The sequence below is a fragment of the Terrapene carolina genome, unplaced genomic scaffold, assembly GCF_002925995.2.
Source record: "Terrapene carolina triunguis isolate 2854851 unplaced genomic scaffold, T_m_triunguis-2.0 Scaffold88, whole genome shotgun sequence".
Classification (NCBI taxonomy): domain Eukaryota; kingdom Metazoa; phylum Chordata; order Testudines; family Emydidae; genus Terrapene; species Terrapene triunguis.
In genome coordinates, this window is record NW_020664439.1 from 46,065,887 (window position 1) to 46,084,160 (window position 18,274).

Genomic DNA, 18,274 nt, shown 5'->3' on the forward strand with positions numbered 1-18,274 from the left:
TAAATCTGTCTAATCTGAGTGAATCATGCTGACTCTATGTTCTAGGTTCTGCCACATAAACAGGCCATTTCGTGCAGGGTTCTTACCACTAACAAGGCACTATCATCAGTGTGCTGAGACCTTCTGGATGGAAAAGGACACTGAGGAGGTGGGAGAGATGGAGGAATGTCAGAAACATACAAACACAATGACATAATATACAAACTCACACAAACATTCTGGAATATGGTGAGTTTCTTTATGTTGATAGCATTTTGGGGCAGTTTTGCTATATGGTTTACAATGCAATATAGTATGTGTAACTAAACAATAGAAAATGTATTAATATGTAGTCACATGATCTGTGGTTAGAATGTGTTCGTACCAATTCAAGAACAAATTGTTTTATTTTCTGTTGCTGTTCTTTTTCTTACTGTGGAATTGCAAGAGAATCCTTAGAAAATATTACAAATCAGAAGACTATCAAGTAAGAAAGGAGGAAAAATCTATTTAAAACAGTCCAGTTTGCATAATTTTCACATGAAATAGTCAACTGGAAAATGCTTCTCAACTAATTTTCTGAGTACTGTAGTCATTAACGCTTCCGATGTGATTAATACTGCCAACTAAAATTATCTTTCAATAGGACAAAAAGCTATTTTATTACTCTACAGAAATCTGATGTGGAAAATGAACAAATGTCATTAGATCAGGTCAGCTTTTAAGCCATGATCTGTTTCAGCACAGTGTGAAACCATTAAAAATTTTTTTTCAAGTATAATTTAGTTATTAGAGTTTAGGTAATAAGAAGAGCAAAACCAAAGCTGGTATTGTTTATTGGTAACACAAAAAGTTCTGATGCTTCATTTTCAGGGGTAATTAGTAATTTAACAATAATGAATATGTGCAGAAAGGGAAGAGAGGACACTAGGACAGAAATGACTGCAACACAGTACAAGTGCTTATTTTAGTTCTCCTAATAGAAAGTTAATTAACCTAGCTGCACTGCTTCAAGAAGAATCTTAACTGTAACATGAAGTGTATTATATATAAACATGAAAAGCACCCAAAAGCAACACAACAAAACACACAGAGTACAGAGGAATCATACATGAAACGGAAGGAAAAATATGGCATGTTACTGCTATGATAAGCAACAAAAGAAGAATTGTCGTTCTTTAGCTCCTGCACAGTTTTCTTTAAACTAACCACTGAAGGTTACACCACAAGCAACAAAATGTTTCACCAGAGGGTACTAAAAATCAGGGATAAAGTCAGCACACACCTTAATACACTTTGCTGCTCTTACCTCACTATCCAGAGGACTTTGCTTCTGAGGACTCTGGGATGCCTTTTGCTGCAGAACAATCAAAGGAATGAGTTAATAGGAGTTAATAGGAAAGCATAAACTTGATTATAACAGGAATAAGAGAGCAGTATTTAGAGGTGTTTTAAAACACTGGAAGCCTTAATTTTAAATAAAATAGGCACTGAGGAACTTTCAAGTTTTCACTAAACTAAACTTAGTGAATATTCTCAGTCTAAAACTTCTATATCATTTTAAAAACATTTTAATATTCAAGTTATACAAAAAGCCCAAAACATTTCCCCTAACAGGAAGTACCTCGCTGAAAATATCTAACTGCTCATGAATAACAATGTTTTCATTCAGTTCTCTTTACGTCTAGCAACAATTATTCTATGAGAGTCAATTGTTTTGGGCACTTGTGTAAGACCTTTAAACAGTAGTAATGATGTGACATTGCTAACAATCATATATGTTACAATTCTGTAGAATTTTAGCACAAAAGCATGCATACGAAATACATCAAGTCTGAAAGGGAGAGGGGCTTGCGTCTTTAACAAAGACAGCTCTTCTCCCAAGTGTTGCAAAGAGTCCGAGCTAAATAGGTTTTAATAGAAACCAGAGTTTTGAACGGTCCACTAAAATCCCTTCCTTAAAGTGGCTTCATACATTTCAAAGACACAAAATGACAATCTTCTTCCCTTGCAAATCATCCTTAATCAAGTGTAACTGTAGCATTTTCTTTGTGATAGCTAGAGTTGAATGTGCTAATCACTGATAGAAAAAGCGATCTAAGGTGTGGAAATTGGTTAGACCACAGTCCCCTCTCATCTGTACAACCATCTCCTCATCTTCCAAATCTCTCCTCAAAGCCTACTTCTTTCTACAATTTCTCCAACAAGGCCAACCTTATCAAATCTAAATTAATGAGAAAAGTGATGAACATAATGCACCCTCTGTGAAAACAAGACATTTTGTAACTGTAAACCTCCCTCTCCCCATTTCCCTAATATCATCTCTCCCTGCATCAAGCTATAGTTATAACTTAGATTGGAAGTTTCCAGGAGCAGAGACTATTTCTTTGTTCTCTCTGTAAAACGTCATGCACACCTATGGCGTGATATACCAATGTTAAATAATAATTGGGACTCTGTGTCTGTCACGGAGGTCGCAGAAGTCACGGATTCCATGACCTCTGTGATTTCTGCAGCGGCCAGTGTGGCAGACCTCAGGGACAGCTGCTCAGTGGCGGATACAGCCGGCCCCGGAGCCCCCCTGAGCAGCGGGAGCAGCCACAGCTCGGTGGCCCCCAGCGGTGGTCCTGGGAGCGGCCGGAGCAGCAGCAGGGATGTGGCCTTGGGGGCAGCCAGAGCAGTCACTGCTCAGCGCCCTCCCCCCACCCCCTGAGCAGCGGCTCCCCCCCGCCCGCCCCCCCACCCGTCCCTTCCTCAGAGCAGGTATTTTTAATAAAGATTTAGTCACAGGTATTTTTAATAAAAGTCATGGACAGCTCACGGGCAATAAAAAAAAATTCACGGCCCCATGACCTGTCCATGACATTTATTAAAAATACCCATGACTAAATGGCAGCCTTAATAATAAGCCACATGATTCATTTTGTGGAGGACCCAGGAAAGGTACATATTAGACATCAAGTAAATCCTAAAATGACTTACTTTGACAAAGTCAAGCACAGCTTCCCTCTGGATCTGTTTCGTCCTCATCCTGTCCTCCTCATACTGAAGTGCTGCGAGCTGGGCCTCTCTCCGAGTGCGCTCCACTACGTGCTCTCGCCTTCGGTGAAGTTCAACATCTGTATGAGAGATCTGGAACAAAATAATTATCCATTGCATATCCAAATAAATGCATTAGGCTGCAAGATTGAAGACAGGTGCAAAGAGAGCGGTGGGGAGATTATGGAGACACAACACATGTTTTTGTGGATCAACTGGGTAAAAGCAAGTTAGTTTGTCATAAAAGAGAAACACACTCAAAAGAGTAAAGCAAGGTGTACAGTGTATTACCTGACTGTGGTTGTTGGACAGAGATAGAAGGTAAGATGAATCAGCTGGAGCTCTGATAAATAAAAAGACAGCCATACAAAGAATAAGTATAGTTTTCTCATTACATTTAATCATTCTTCACACATCAACAGTCAACAATGATAAGATATTCTAATCAACAATGGATAAATAACTATGTTTTGTAAATTAACACACAAGTTGTTAAATCCAACTGCAGCAATAATGATCTAATATCTAATAATTTCTTATTATATCACAGACAATGGACTATAGTTTGTGTCACATTTCCAGTGTAAAATCAAAGTCCTTTTACAGCTGAAAGTGTATTGACAATAGTCTGAAATTTGGCTTATCTCAGGACTATATTCAGAACTTAATAACCACTATCCGGGGTGAAAATGAGCCGGTACGGGCCGGTACTCCATACCGGTAAGAACCCGCACCGGCCCATACCCGGCTCACATTAAAGCGCGGCCACTGGCCCCTTTTGCCTCCCGTTGGGGGCCCTGCCGGTAGGGTCCATACCGGCAGGGCTGCCGACGGGGGGTGGGGAGGTGGGAGGAGCAACGTTAAGGATGGTCCTTTGCCGTGGCAGTGCTTTAATGTTGCTGCGCCCCCCTGCTGACGGGAGGGGAGGGGGGGCAGCAACGTTAAAGCACTGCTGCGGCAAAGGACCGTGCAGCGCTTTAACATCCCTGCCCCTTTTGCCCCCCCGGCCGCTGACGGGCGGGGGGGAGGGGCAAAGGGAGCACCTGCCCTGGGGCCGGCGATTTAAAAGGGCCCGGGGCTCTGGACGCCGCTGCCGCTACCGCAGCAGTGGCGTCCGGAGCTCCCGGCCCTTTAAATCAACACGGGAGCCCCAGGCAGTGCAGGCCAAGGGCTGGCTGGGGGATGCTGATCCCCAGCCCCGCCCCTTCTGCCTGAGGCCCCGCCCCTTCCGGGGGCCAGAGCCACCCCCCGTACCGGTAAGTGTCCTCAGTTACTTTCACCCCTGCCACTATCTGACAGCTTTCAGTAAGTTACTTATTTAACTGTCTCTAAGACCTTTTTAGTTTAACCCCATATCAAGAAGCAATTGATTATCAGGCCTATTATTGAAGAGATACTTGATTTTAAAACAGAAATCACATGCTTCTTTTCACTACCTCTCTGCCTTGTCTACATAACTCCTCTGTCCTTGGTGTCGCTCTCTGTCCTGCACCAAGCTTAGTGTTTCTGGTCTTCGTAATTCATCAGTATCCCAGAAAGTAAACACAGATTGGAGGTTGGTTATTGATGCGCAGAAATGGCAAACAAATGTAACTTTTTTTCTAATTATCAGCTGCTTATAAAAGTAAATGACTAAACAGTTAACTTCCGATAACATTCAAGACTAAATTTAAAGATGACCAAAGCAAGAAAGTTCAGATTTAAGGCTAGGCTAACAACTGTTGTAATATAAATATTAAAGCATTCTAGTAATATCACTATTGAGTACAACAATTTTAAAAGGTGCAAAAAGATGGAATTCCTGTTTTAACACTGAGTTCTTGGCTTTTGGAGTGCAGCTAACTCTGGGAAGAGCATTAGTTAAAAAAAAGTCAATGAAGAACTTCATTATTCTTTCTCACACTTTTAGAACAAATCTGCTTAGTTCATTGATTAAAATATTATTTTTCTAACAGCCAGTGTTGCAAACTCCATCTGAGTCCTTACTGTCTCGTATATGAACACCAGAAACAGATCTGTAAAGACCTTAGCTAATAATTTGTTTGCTTGTAAGTGAGGGAGAACAGAACATAACTTGAAATGAATCAGTTAAATTAAATGTCCAGTAACAGTGTCAGTAACAAAAGAAGGCATACGCAAAAGGCATCTGAGTTTTCGCTATGAATTGTTCTCTAGTTTAAAACATAAGGCAAAATATTTTTAAAAACAGGCACTTAAGTAATAGATGCAAGACATACCTCCTCAGGTACAAACAAAACTGAGCACAGAAAATATGCAGTTGCATGGGCAAAACAGGTAACTGCATTCAAATGGGTAACTGCACATGTTCCACAAGGATGTATTTTGTGTACACAATTTAAGATGCCTATGTTTAAAATTAAGCTCTATATGTCAGATGCTATACGTGATGCACCCATTACTGTGTTGACTGGCAGGAAGAACACTGGGTGAAGTGAGCAACAAAACCCAAACTCCATATGCAGATCTAAGTAGCACATAGCATTGCTGAATCAGGAACTTTTTACAGACTGCACGCTTGTGCAAGCTGTATTTAACTAGCTACTCTTAAGATGAAGTCTGAATTACGTCTAGCTTTACAAGGGCTTTAATGGCTCCAGTGTGCTTTGGAGAAGGAAAAAAAAAAAGTCTTCTTGCCAAGGCATTTACAGAAAATTGTTGTGGGAGCAGTTTACAACTGATGTGGTTGGCACAAGCAACATATTCCAGTACTATGAACTTCATAATACCAAAAAAAAAAAAAAAAAAAAAACACAAAAAAAAAAAAAAAAATTATTTTTCATGGTGATTTTTCCTTAATTTTGGAAGCAACAACAATATGGTCTGATTTTTTTAGTATTTCATTAAGAATTCTGTTTCACTGCAGTGTAATAAGAATGTGCTGTAATTTAGTTAGATGTTGGATTACAAGCCTCTGCTTAAAGATCGGCTGCCGCCCCTGAGTTAAACTTTGAAATCATCTGAACCCTATTGAACTATATAATTTCCTTTATTGTCATTGCAGACTGCCAAGATTTGTATACGTAAATAGAAGGTCTCTCCTGTCTAACTAGACTTGTCTTGTCCTATTTTCTTCAGCTGTGTCATGCAGTCCAATGTTTGTGAAGTCTCTTAAGTTATTTCCATGTAAAACACAAATCAAAAGGCAGGTAAAAAGAGTCTTTCAGACCAAGGCACTCATCATTTGTGGAGGAGATGGCAGGCTGCTCTATTATTTCAAAGTTTACTGGTGGACACTACAGGGTAAGGAATTCTGACACATGCTGAATCAGTTACCATCTATGATGTCAGTACAGCTACTGCACATGCACATTAACCGCATGAATCAAAATTCCTTAGAAAAATACATGAAGGATAGTTGCTTCCCATGTGACTAACAGCTTTTGAAAAATATATCTGTTGTTCTTAGTTTCAGTTTCCCTATAATAGCCAATTTAAGGGAATTGCCAATTTCATTTCAAAAATTTGCTTCTAGTTAGGGCATAAAGAGTGAAGTATCCAAAACCAGTGTGTGTCTTACTCTAATATAGCGCTTCTCAAATGCGGCCACCATGGCTGCATGCAGCCACCAGGGGCTTTTCTTGCGGCCACAGTCTCCTGGGTGAGGGGTTACCCTCCCCCAGGGCCGCCAGCAGGGGCTGGTCTCTGTCCCCTTCTGGAGCCACAAACACTGTAGGAGCAGGCGACCAGCATGAGTTCCCCACCTTCCTGGGGACGGTGGGGCTCAGGCTTCAGGCTTAAGCCCTGGGGTGGTGGGCAACAGGCTCTGGCCATACAGCAGCAGGCTCCAAACCGCAGCCGCAGGACTCCAGGCTCACCCCCCACACATCGCCCCTGGCCCCCGCTCCTCCTCCAGTCGCCATCTGTGCACCAGGGCCTCAGGCTCCCACCCTGGGCTCACCTCCCTCATCTCCCCTGACCCCCGCAGCCTCCCATCTATCCCCCCATTGCCCCTTGGCCCCCTACCCACTTCCCCATCCAGGGCTTAATTTGTCCCCCAGCTTGCCAGGGCAGAGTAAGTCTGCTGTGAAAAGTGATATTGCTAATATCACTTTTCACAGCCTCCCAGCTACCTGGCAAGTCTGTTATGAAAAATGATATTAACAAATATACAAATGTCACTTTTCACAGTAGCAGCCTTACTAGCTAGCAGGGCTAAAAAAAAAAAAAAAGCAATAAAAAAAAAGGAAAACATGCAAAGCACCTTATTTGTGTTTCTATTCTGTTTAGGTCCAGTAAAGAATAGAGAACTGTACATTATGTTGAATTATTGAGACTGCAAAAAAAACTACATAAATTATAAATAATTTGGACACATGTATGTGCATATTTATTTGTTTTTCCTAAAGTTAATTAAGTATTTTAGGAAAAACAGTCAGAGCGGTCACCAGCAAAAGTTGGTGGCCACACTCTGAGGCCACCCAAAAATTTCCTGCGAGACCCCCTGCTCTAATATTACTATATACAGCCAAAACTATTTTTATCCTGCAAGTCAAAATAACAAAAAACAAAACAAACAACTTTCTGCTCAGTCCCTGCGTATCCAGTTTTAACCAAAAGCAAAAACCGCTCAGTGACCTATCAAAACTGACAGAACCTTAACTTCAACTGCATCAAAGAGGCACTATAAATACACTGAATTGCATCTCCTCTCCTTCTGCTCTTGTCTCTGGGCATCCTTCCATTTGACTCCCTAAACCTGAAATACTCTTCTGTATCCTGCCCACCATGTTACCATCCTCGCCAACTCTCAGCTTAACACACAATTCTTCCACAACAAGGATGAACCTTACTATTCCAAAAGTGACTATCCTAAAAATTCTGTGTAACCCTCAAGAAGCTTGTGTCATTAATTCATTCCAAACAAATATATGATTTTATTGCTGTAATCCTTGCTCTCCTTTCCTTCTAATCTCCCTTCCTCCATGGCATTTGAGGTTTTGTCTATACTAGCAAAGTGCACTTGTTTAATTTAAAAACTGATCTAACTAAACCAGTGCAAACTCCTCATATAGATTCACTTAAACCATTTTAATCCTTGCTTATATTGATTTAGCTTAAATTCAGAATTTATATAGATTTAGCTTGCATTGATAAATTGCCAACTTAAGCTAAAAATTGATATTAGCATAAGTTAAACCAGTTTAAATGTATTGGAATTTAAGTAGATAGATTTTTAAGTCACTTTAGTTAACCCTGTGAACTTTTGTACTATAGGCAATGTTTTTGTCACCTTACCGCATCATTCCTCATTTTACCTAGACTGTAAGTTCCTGGGACAGGAACAATAGCCCGTTTGTAAAGTGTTGCACATTTCTGACTAGGTAGTAGAAAACTACATCCACTGTTCAGTGTCACTCAATGCAATCTGCACTGTAACTTTCAGCTACAATTTCCCCCAATCTACAGTATTTTAGCAAGCGAAATGTATGCTCTTCTGCCAATTTGGCCTAGTTATGAAAAGAACAGAAATGTTTATGGAGGTATAAATATCAGCCATAACATCACAGTGAAATCAAGTGTTGGTTTCAAATGATCATGTAGATCGTATATTTTTCAGAGTAGGGCACCTATCGAACACATCTATAAAGCACCATGTATGCCACTGGCACTATCATGAATAAATGTACTTTCATCAGGTTCTTCTACCTATTTTGATGCAAGTATCGTCTTGTGTCGTCTGTTCTCTGAAAATCTCTGATGGGTACTGGCTTTACTGGTGAGCCCTAAGCAAACAAAACAGAAGACAATGAAGTTAGTAATGTATTCAGAATGCTGTATGTGCAAGTCTAAGAATTTTGATTAAACCAAACCAAGTGTAGGTTCCATCAATTTGTCTAGATCCAAATGTGTGATTACTGGTCGTTAAGATGTCTGACAAAGAAACAAAATAAAACACAACCAACGGAAGATATCGGAAATGATGCAGAATCATTTTTGTACCTTGCATGTAATTTACTGAAAGTTGAACTTCAAAATTAAGCATACCTGTTGATAAGTTATAGTGTAAGAAACAGAATTACCAGGCTATGTGGATGAGGTGTAAGTATAAAATAACTAATGTAACTTATAAGATGTATGGTGTTGGAGACCAAAGTACACAACTACAGTTTTAGCATAATGTATTCCAGGCTCTCTCAGACAATAAGATTCAACAGCTGGTGTTCTGTGATGATACCATATAGACAAACCAGAGAAACAGGCACTTGCAGAATCAATATATTGTCAATGGAAATCTGGGTCACTGCAGATTTCACTGATGTAAGTAGGGGAATGACAAAGTGCACAAAATAAGGACATGATTTAGACTCCTAAAGAGATTCTGACAAAATAAAATAAAGGAAATTAAGAAAGATCTTTACCTCCTCAAAGCATTAAACGAACTTATGAAGGAATAGATACATTTTAATTTGAGCACAATGTGTATTGCTTAAGTGCTTGAAGCAAAGTAGAAGATTATCTGAAACAGGTTGCTTATGCACTATGTAAGATTACTTCTGTGCTGAGATCCCTTTACACCTACACGCAGGGGATGAATTTAGATTAACATGGCATAGAGAAGGCAATGTCACATTGCTTAATGCTTCCTGCATTTAATTTTTGTTTTATGCAGAAACTTTACAATTTTCCACTTCCTTGTGTCCAGACTGTCACAGCAAGGATCAGTTTCTCTTGCCTTATGTATAACAGTAGCGACGATAACCAAAGCAAAGATGTTTTCCAGTTGCAGGGAGTCGTACAGTTTTAAAGAAACAATAATGGAATTTTGGTCAAGGGCATGCTAATCTATATTCGGTCACAAGGTACACCTTTACCCCGATATAACGCTGTCCTCGGGAGCCAAAAAAATCTTACTGCGTTATAGGTGAAACCGCGTTATATCGAACTTGGTTTGATCCGCCGGAGCACGCAGCCCCGCCCCGCCCGGAGCGCTGCTTTACCACGTTATATCCGAATTCGTGTTATATCGGGTCACGTTATATCGGGGTAGAGGTGTACTAAAATTAAACAAGGACTCAAGACAATTGCATTGTAACTGTGTAGGAGTGATCATGCCTCCCCCAATGCTATCATTTGGAACCAGAACAAGAGCAGTAAACGCAGTAATTAGTCATAAACGTTACTACAAAATATGTAGCAAATTACGGGAAAGCAAATAAGAACCACTTTGACCCATTCTGGGGAAATGGGAGCTTGTTGTCTGACCCACAATGCAACTTGAAATGCTACTGCTGGAACAGTGATAGCACTCAGATTTCTAGTGTGCCATTCCAGCTCAAATACCACAGACTACCTTTAAAACAGCAGGCTCCTCGAGGAGAGAAACAAAAAGTACATTGTTCAGGTTTGTCTGCAATAATAAGGACAAAGACCACGGTTTCTAAGACCAATAAAAGCTATAGCCTAAGGATGCTTATACTTGTTTTTAGCCACTTGTAATCAAGTCTCCTGATGAGTTTTTAACAAACTTTAAATAACCCTATTTATTGCCCATTTACTGTATCCCGGGATTGACTCATAAAAATATCGTGTCACACAGTTAAACACAGAATATTCGCTCAAAACTTTGCGCATATGCGTTCCCAGGTTGCATGCCTGGTGATTTTACAGAGCATTACTCAAGATGTTAACATGGAGCAAGCCATCCTCTGTTACAAAATATCAGACTTTAGAGCAAATCCTTTTTTTCATTTAAAATTCGCAATTAAAAGGGATGCCCAGTGTGGTAGATTTATTGGCATTTAATTTACGATCCATAGGAAAGCCCCACCAAATTAACCTAGCTGAAAGATCCCTATAATAGACTCATAGACTCATAGACTCATAGACTTTAAGGTCAGAAGGGACCAATATGGTCATCTAGTCTGACCCCCCGCATGATGCAGGCCACACAAGCTGACCCCCCCACTTTCCCTTAGCTCTGCTGTTGAAGTCTCCAGATCGTGATCTAAAGACTTCAAGTCGCAGAGAATCTTCCAGCTTGCGACCCCTGCCCTATGCTGCGGAGGAAGGCGAAAAACCTCCAGGGCCACTGCCAATCTACCCTGGAGGAAAATTCCTTCCCGACCCCAAATATGGCGATCAGCAGAACCCCGAGCATACAGGCAAGATTCTCTAGCCAGACCCTCATTTTACCAGCGATGGCCGTTATTGCCTAATTGATTAGAATCACGTAATCCCATCAAACCATTCCCTCCATAAACTTATCTAGCCTAATCTTGAAGCCAGAGAGGTCTTTCGCCGCCACCGTTTCCCTCGGAAGGCTGTTCCAAAATTTCACCCCTCTGACAGTTAGAAACCTTCGTCTAATTTCAAGCCTAAATTTCCCCACGGCCAGTTTATATCCATTCGTTCTCGTGTCCACATTAGCACTGAGCTGAAATAATTCCTCCCCCTCCCTGGTATTTATCCCTTTGATATATTTGAAGAGAGCAATCATATCCCCCCTCAGCCTTCTTTTGGTTAGGCTAAACAAACCAAGCTCCTCGAGTCTCCTTTCATGCCTCAATAAGTCCTTGTGCTGACAGAGAGCAACACATTAGCTATGTTTTGACCTCAAACAAGCCAGCATTTACTAGGTATTACCAAATGAAGGAGACATGAGTGGTTGCCTGGGTGCAAGCACATATGGGAAGCATCAACTTCAATGTTTTCTGAGGGAAGGGTTCCTTTGGGAACCCCATTTACTCCCCCCACATCCTGCAGGAATTTTGCCTTTGAACAGAACTCAGTACAGCTGCCCGTAGAATCATTCTGAGTGTCTGATACAGGTGTAGTTTGTAGCAGCTCAGGACTCAAACTCAGATACTCCACAAGGCAAAGCTTGTTGCTCCAAGCCAGCTGTCACATTGTTTATCAAGGTCAACCTCTACAGACAAGAAATATTAACACCATCACAAAGGCTTTCATTGGGGTATATGAACGTAACTAATTTAAATAAAAGCACCACCTCATGAGAGATTCGCCGTTGTTCAATATATGCCATGAATTGTGAGCTGAGGCTCTCTGACTCCATGCACTTGGGTTGCCTCACCTCTTCCTCTTCCTCTTCCGTGGCACAGCTATCAATATAGTCAATCTGATCCAGATCATGTTCCACTAGACACACATGCACAAAGGAAACACCCATAATTAGATGACCAGTGGTAGAAAAAACATAGCAGCAGTCTCAGCAACGAATGTCTGATTTCACTTTTCCTCCATCTGGGAAAGCTTAAGCTGACATCTTTTGAGTTCTGCCTGGTTCACTAATAGTTGTTAAATGTCAGATTTTGAAATAATCTTAAACAGATTTAAAAGCAATGAGAAAAAAATATGCCAAATGTAATAATTTTAAAACTACGATTATATGTAGTTTCTTAATTATTGCAAAAGCAATGTCATCCTTCCCAATTCATTGTTAACAAAGGCCATTGGCTACAATTTTTACTTCCGTATCTTGGACATATCTGAGAAGCAAGCAATTACCATCAATTTACAACAAAACAAACATATCATTAGGAGTATACTGGTTAATTTATCTAGGCTCTACTTAGCTGGATACTTCCTCACTAATAAAGGCACTGAGGAGAGCCTAGGTTAACACTTGCGCAGTATGAAATGTCAGGCTCTAGACAGTGTCTGATGACGATAAAACAGAGAATAGTGTGACCAAGTTAATTGCATGAGGTTGCTTTAAATATGAAAAAGGTATGTGGCAAAGAAACAGACAATAAAGAAAGCAACACAAAAACACTCAGGTTACAGACATTTTATTAACCAAAGAAGAAGGAAGGAATTAAAATTAGGGAACCACAGAAATTAAATGAGAATAAAGCACAGGGCACAAATCTGCTCTCATTTCTGCCCATGGCCATGTTGCTATCTGGGGCATTTTTTATTCATCACTGCTTTGGTAAGTTTCTGCACAGGGATTTCAAGTGTCATGACATTAAACAAAAAGCCTAGTGAAAAGCACTGTGCCGACATATCGGATATCCAGAGTCAAAAATACCCCGAGGACTCCCATCCCCCTTTCCCCCCGCCCCAGTAGGTCTTCATTTGCCACATTTCATCATCTCTTATCAGAAAGCTCATGTTAGCACTGATGAAGACATGGGGAAAGAGAGGTCATTAGGAGGGGGTCTAGATGCAGGTGTTTTGAAAGGGATATCACTCAGGATGAAATGGCAGGCACAAGTTCAACTCAGATTACCTACTTCAAACATTATTGCTTCCTTGTTTTTAAAATCCTGCAAAAACTTGCTCCTGCCTTTCCCCCAGATATTATCACTCTCTATTCCCCATTCCTCCTTGTCTAGAGCAGGCCTCCTTTGCCTCACCACACAATCTGGCTACTGTAAGTGCCAGAACCATCTCCTCTGAAACTCCAACCATCCAAAACAGCTTCCCTGGATCTTTCTGCCTCATTGAATCTCCACCTCATTAAAAATCTTAAGTGAAAACCTCTTTTCTCCCTTAGCTATTTAACTCTAATTTATCTCACTCTCCATTATATTATTTAACAGCTGTGTTAACTCTAAAGCATTGTGAAAGACCATGTGTGTGAAAAACCAATTAACAATAAGTTGATATTGTAGGCAGTGCTGGTAGCACTGTTTGGTACAAAGGCTGCTAGGCACTTCCTATATAAGATAACTTTGCCAAACTGTCTGTACTGAAATGTTTCATGCTGGATGTCTACTTCAGGGGGGAAAAAATTAATTTTCAGACAGAATGGCTCAGCTGTTTATGAGAATGAGGATAGGGAAAAATATATTGCAGCAGAAGGAGGAGATTAGAACAAGGGGCTGGTGGGGAGAGGGAAGAGACTGAGACAAGTGGATGGGGAGAAAGAAGAAACAGGGACTGGGGAACTGGGGTGGGAAGATTGGGACTGGGAGAAGACTGAGATCAGATGAGGAGCTGGGGGGGGGGGTGAGGGGGAGAAGACTGGGACTGAGAACCAATGGGGGCGGGAAGGGGGAAGAGACATCTGATGTGGAGCCAGGGTGGTGGTGGAGAACTGCGAATGACTGAGAGAAGAGACTGGGACAAGAAACTGGGGGAAACACAGAATGGAAGAGGAGTCTGAGGAGGGAGAATGAACTGGGGAATGTGGGTGGGGAGATATTACTGGAGGCCAAGATTGAGGAGAGAGAGAAATCCGAGAAGAGAAAAGGAGCCCAGGATTACCAAGTCTGAGGTGTGGCAACTGACTGAGTAGACAAAGAGAATAGAACTGGCATAAGAAGCCGGGGTGGAGAAGAGACAGGTCTGTGATAGGCACGGGTTGGAGGGGAGAGGGCAGAAGGAGTCATACTGGGGGAGGAGGGGCCAGTGAGACACAGAAGGCTCTGTGCCCACTAGAGAACACTCTCCTCCAAAGCCTGGAATAGAACCCAAGATTCTTGAGTCTCACCATTCCTCTATTGTCAGAAAATAGCTGTGAAAACCACCAACAAAGTGTCCCATCCCCCTCTAGTGCTGGTCCTCACAGAGGATGACAACCTCCTACAGTTATCAGTTACTCTGTCAGCTCAAGTGGCAGAGATCTGTGCACCAGATCTGAAGGTTCCAATCCTGCTGATGACTCATGAGAGTGTCAATATCGTGCAAAAAGCAGTATGTGATCATGTAATTAAAGATGGTATCATAATGCATATGCAGAAAGGGGCTGAATTAAGGTTGCACAAGCAACCTTACCTTCTGGTCTTTTTTAACTTTTCAGTGCTTGATTTTGCAACCCTAATAATGTTCTTTAAATGTAATTTGTGTGTGTGATTATAAATATATTGAGCCTCCACCACTTCTTTTGCTTAAAACAACAAATTACCTATACCTTCCAAATATACATTTTGGAGCTTCAGTTATGACAACCACCTGAATAATTAGCTATCAAAGACTGCTATTTACCTCCACCATTAGTTACAACCGTGCTCCCTCGGTTCTCCTGGTACTCTCTCTCTCTTCGCAGTCTCTGCTCTTTAGTGATCTCTGCCACTCGCAGAGGGAGGTCTGAGAACTCATCTGTAGGCTTTACAAAACAGACAAAAAAAACCACACACTCTCATCCGGGGCATCATCTTTCAGTTAGTTTTCTAACTTGGGCCTCCACTCCACCAGTCCTGCTGGATTTTGCTCCCTAAAACTATTAATTTAAGAGAGACACAACTGAAATGTACCGTTTTTAAATCAGGTCGATTTAGGACCTCTCTTCCATGAAGAGTCTGTCTATAGTTTTAATTTATTTTCCCTCTGAAATGAATACATATGCTAAAAACATTCCAGGCTGGATTCTGAAGGCCCTTGTAAATACCAGGCTAGCTTCCCCAACAGGACAGAACAGGCTGGCTCCTGGCTTTCTCCCAGGACCCTTCTTCCTTGGAGATCTGATCTTGCTTCTTCTAAATGGTTAAGAGACAATCTATTTGACCATTTGAAAAAGCTACATATAAAATCTTATTTGGAAAATCTGTGTTAATTTTAAATCTCTCTGTTTACCTGATTTTATTTTAATTAAACAGAAGCTCTTGAGTAATGGATAAAGATTATATATGCTAATATAATGCAATAACTAGCTCATCTTTTTGTAATTTTTCTTAGCACTTGTTTATATTAATTCATTTCTACCAAGTGCTCTTCTATATTTTTTAAAATGTTTCAATAAAAAATATTAGTAAAAGAACAAAAGATCCATTTAATATAAAAATGGTACTAATTCTTTTTCCAGGAAATCAAAAGTAATCTGTGAACTATGGAAATTACATTTTTTATTATACATAAGCACCACTCCCTGAATATTCTTTCAAATCTATACCTTCATTATTTGTTTCCTGTACAAATATTGCCACCCAACAAAAATAAAGAAACTACACTTACTTCATTCCCTGACCATCTTTTGTCTCCGCTGTCCACACTATTGAAACCAGAATCTAGTGCTCCATAGGGACGACTGGAGTACAGTTCCTCATGGCTGTCAAGCAGATAATTTTAGTCACTATAATGTAAATGTCACTGAAAAATTCCTACTTGTGACAGAGCTGAAAATGGAGTTAACTGTTGAGCAGAGCTGAGCAGTGTCCACAACACATTAGAAGTTGTCACATGGCATTCAACATGCATAATACTTTCTAAGAGGATATGTTCTTCCAACTACAAACATTCCCAACTGTTAGCCAACTGACATGATGCAGCTGCCTTGTGCTTTCAAGAACTGATCTAAGCCTATCCCCCAAACAATTCTGACAAATGTATTTTTTTTTTTGGCACACTGACCTACTAAATTCTCCTTTAGCAAGTCAGTTCATTTTATGTTACTCGGGTGTTTTAGTTGAACGACTCTTCCCAACCCCATCCCCAAAACCATTTTGTCCCAGAGGGAATCACAACCATACATGTGTATTTATTACACATACATATAAATGTATAGGAATGAGCATGCACCTCTTTTAGAAGAAGTATGACAACATTCAAAATGTATACTTTATACATCTCTTTTCTGTATCATGCATTATTAATCTAAAATACTCCATAAAAGACACCACAGATGTTTCAAATGAAATATATCATCACTTGAATGATATACAAATGTAGTTTTCACTCATTAAATTGACTTGTCAATGACTTGCCTAGTCACAGACATTACATATGTGCAATGAAGGGATGAAAATATGAACCATAACATAAGGGGCTGTATGGTGCTTTTCCTGCTCTAAGTGGGTACAGAGACTACACAGTTCAGCAGCGTGGCCATCACAGATGTCGAATCTGGCAACTGCTACAGATAGCGACAGCAGCAATATAACAATGGGACTTGTCTGATCCACTGCAGATGGCATTTCACAATGGATCAACTGTCCTGCTGGCACTTGATGCCCCAGGGAAACAGCAATTACTGCATAATTCACAAGTAAGAATGTCAGGAAGCTGATTGCTCCACCCAAGCATAGCTAATTGTAGGTCATTCTCTCACTGGTACTGATCTCTAGTTGTCCCTCTGTTTAAAAATCCCTCATCCAGGAAACAATTATTTTAAAATGACTGTTATTACTATTATTTATGCAGCACCAGAGAGTTATGGTGCTTTATAGAAAAACGTGACAGACTACAGTCCTAAGGAGTTTGCAGTCCTAGTTAGACACAGGGGGTATGTCTACACTGCAATCAGACACCCGTGGCTGGCCCAGGCTCCTGGAACTCAGGCTAAGAGGCTGTTTAATTGTGGCGGACATTCAGGCTCAGGCTGATGCCCTAGCTCTGGGACCCTCCCACCTCGCAGGGTCCTAGAGCCCGGGCTGCAGCCCGAACCCAAACGCCTATACTGCAATTGAACAGCCCCTTAGCCTGAGCCAGCTGGCACAGGCCAGTCATGGGTTTTTAATTGCTGTGTAGACATACCCAAGGAGAGGTTACTCAGAATGTGCCATAATGGTGGTTCTTTGAGATGTGGGTGCTGCACTTCAAGTATGCTTATACCACTTGTGCCTTTGATGGGAGATTTTTGGTAGCAGTGCCCATTCAGCCCATGCATGCAATTCTATGCTTCCTTATGCCCTGCTCTGAGGATACATAAGGCTACATGGGTGAACTGCCCTCAGTTCCTTCTCCACTGCCAAGTCCCCAGAGGAAACTCTGAAGCAGAGGGGAACGAAGGCAAGTAATGGAACACCTATACGGACACACACAGTGAAGAACTCCAGTTACTGCACAAGGCAAGTAACCTCTTCTTCCTCGAGTAGTGTCCCTCTGGGTGCTCCACTTCAGGTGACTACCAAGCAGTACCCCCCAGCTGGAGGGGGGGTCTCTGGAACCAAGTCCAAGATTGAATACAATACAGCATTTCCAAGGGCAGCATCTGATCTAGAAGACTGGACCACTGCATAATGCTTGGAAAAGGTACGTATGGAAGACCAAGTGGCAGCCTTACAAATATCCAGAACAGAAACATTCTTGAGTAATGCCGTAGAAGTAGCTACAGCTTTTATGGAATGGGCCAACAACCTTGAAAGAGCTGAATATATGAAGTTATAGCACAAAAGAACAGAATCAGAAATCCACCGAGAGTCTCTAGGTGGAAATCGCTGAATCTTGGGATCTATCAGCAATAGTCACAAAGAGTCTGTGTGACTTCCTAAACGACTTAGTCCTTTCCAGATAAAAGGCTAATGCCCTTCTAACATCCAGAGTGTAAAAAAGGCCTCCGCTCTGGACTGATGAGTCTTTGGCGGGGGGAAATGGAGGGTGGATAATCTGGTTG

The 18,274-nt window shown here is 41.1% G+C and overlaps 1 protein-coding gene across 1 annotated transcript in view; it reads right to left on the reverse strand.

Annotated features, from left to right (window-relative positions):
- LRCH3 (leucine rich repeats and calponin homology domain containing 3) overlaps positions 1 to 18,274 on the reverse strand; it is a 102,065-nt gene that overhangs the window by 26,730 nt on the left and 57,061 nt on the right. Inside the window, 8 exon segments of the mRNA XM_026650120.1 lie at positions 87 to 140; positions 1,289 to 1,336; positions 2,962 to 3,111; positions 3,310 to 3,361; positions 8,686 to 8,762; positions 11,987 to 12,135; positions 14,932 to 15,052; positions 15,898 to 15,991. Of these exon segments, the coding sequence (XP_026505905.1) occupies positions 87 to 140; positions 1,289 to 1,336; positions 2,962 to 3,111; positions 3,310 to 3,361; positions 8,686 to 8,762; positions 11,987 to 12,135; positions 14,932 to 15,052; positions 15,898 to 15,991 (745 nt within the window).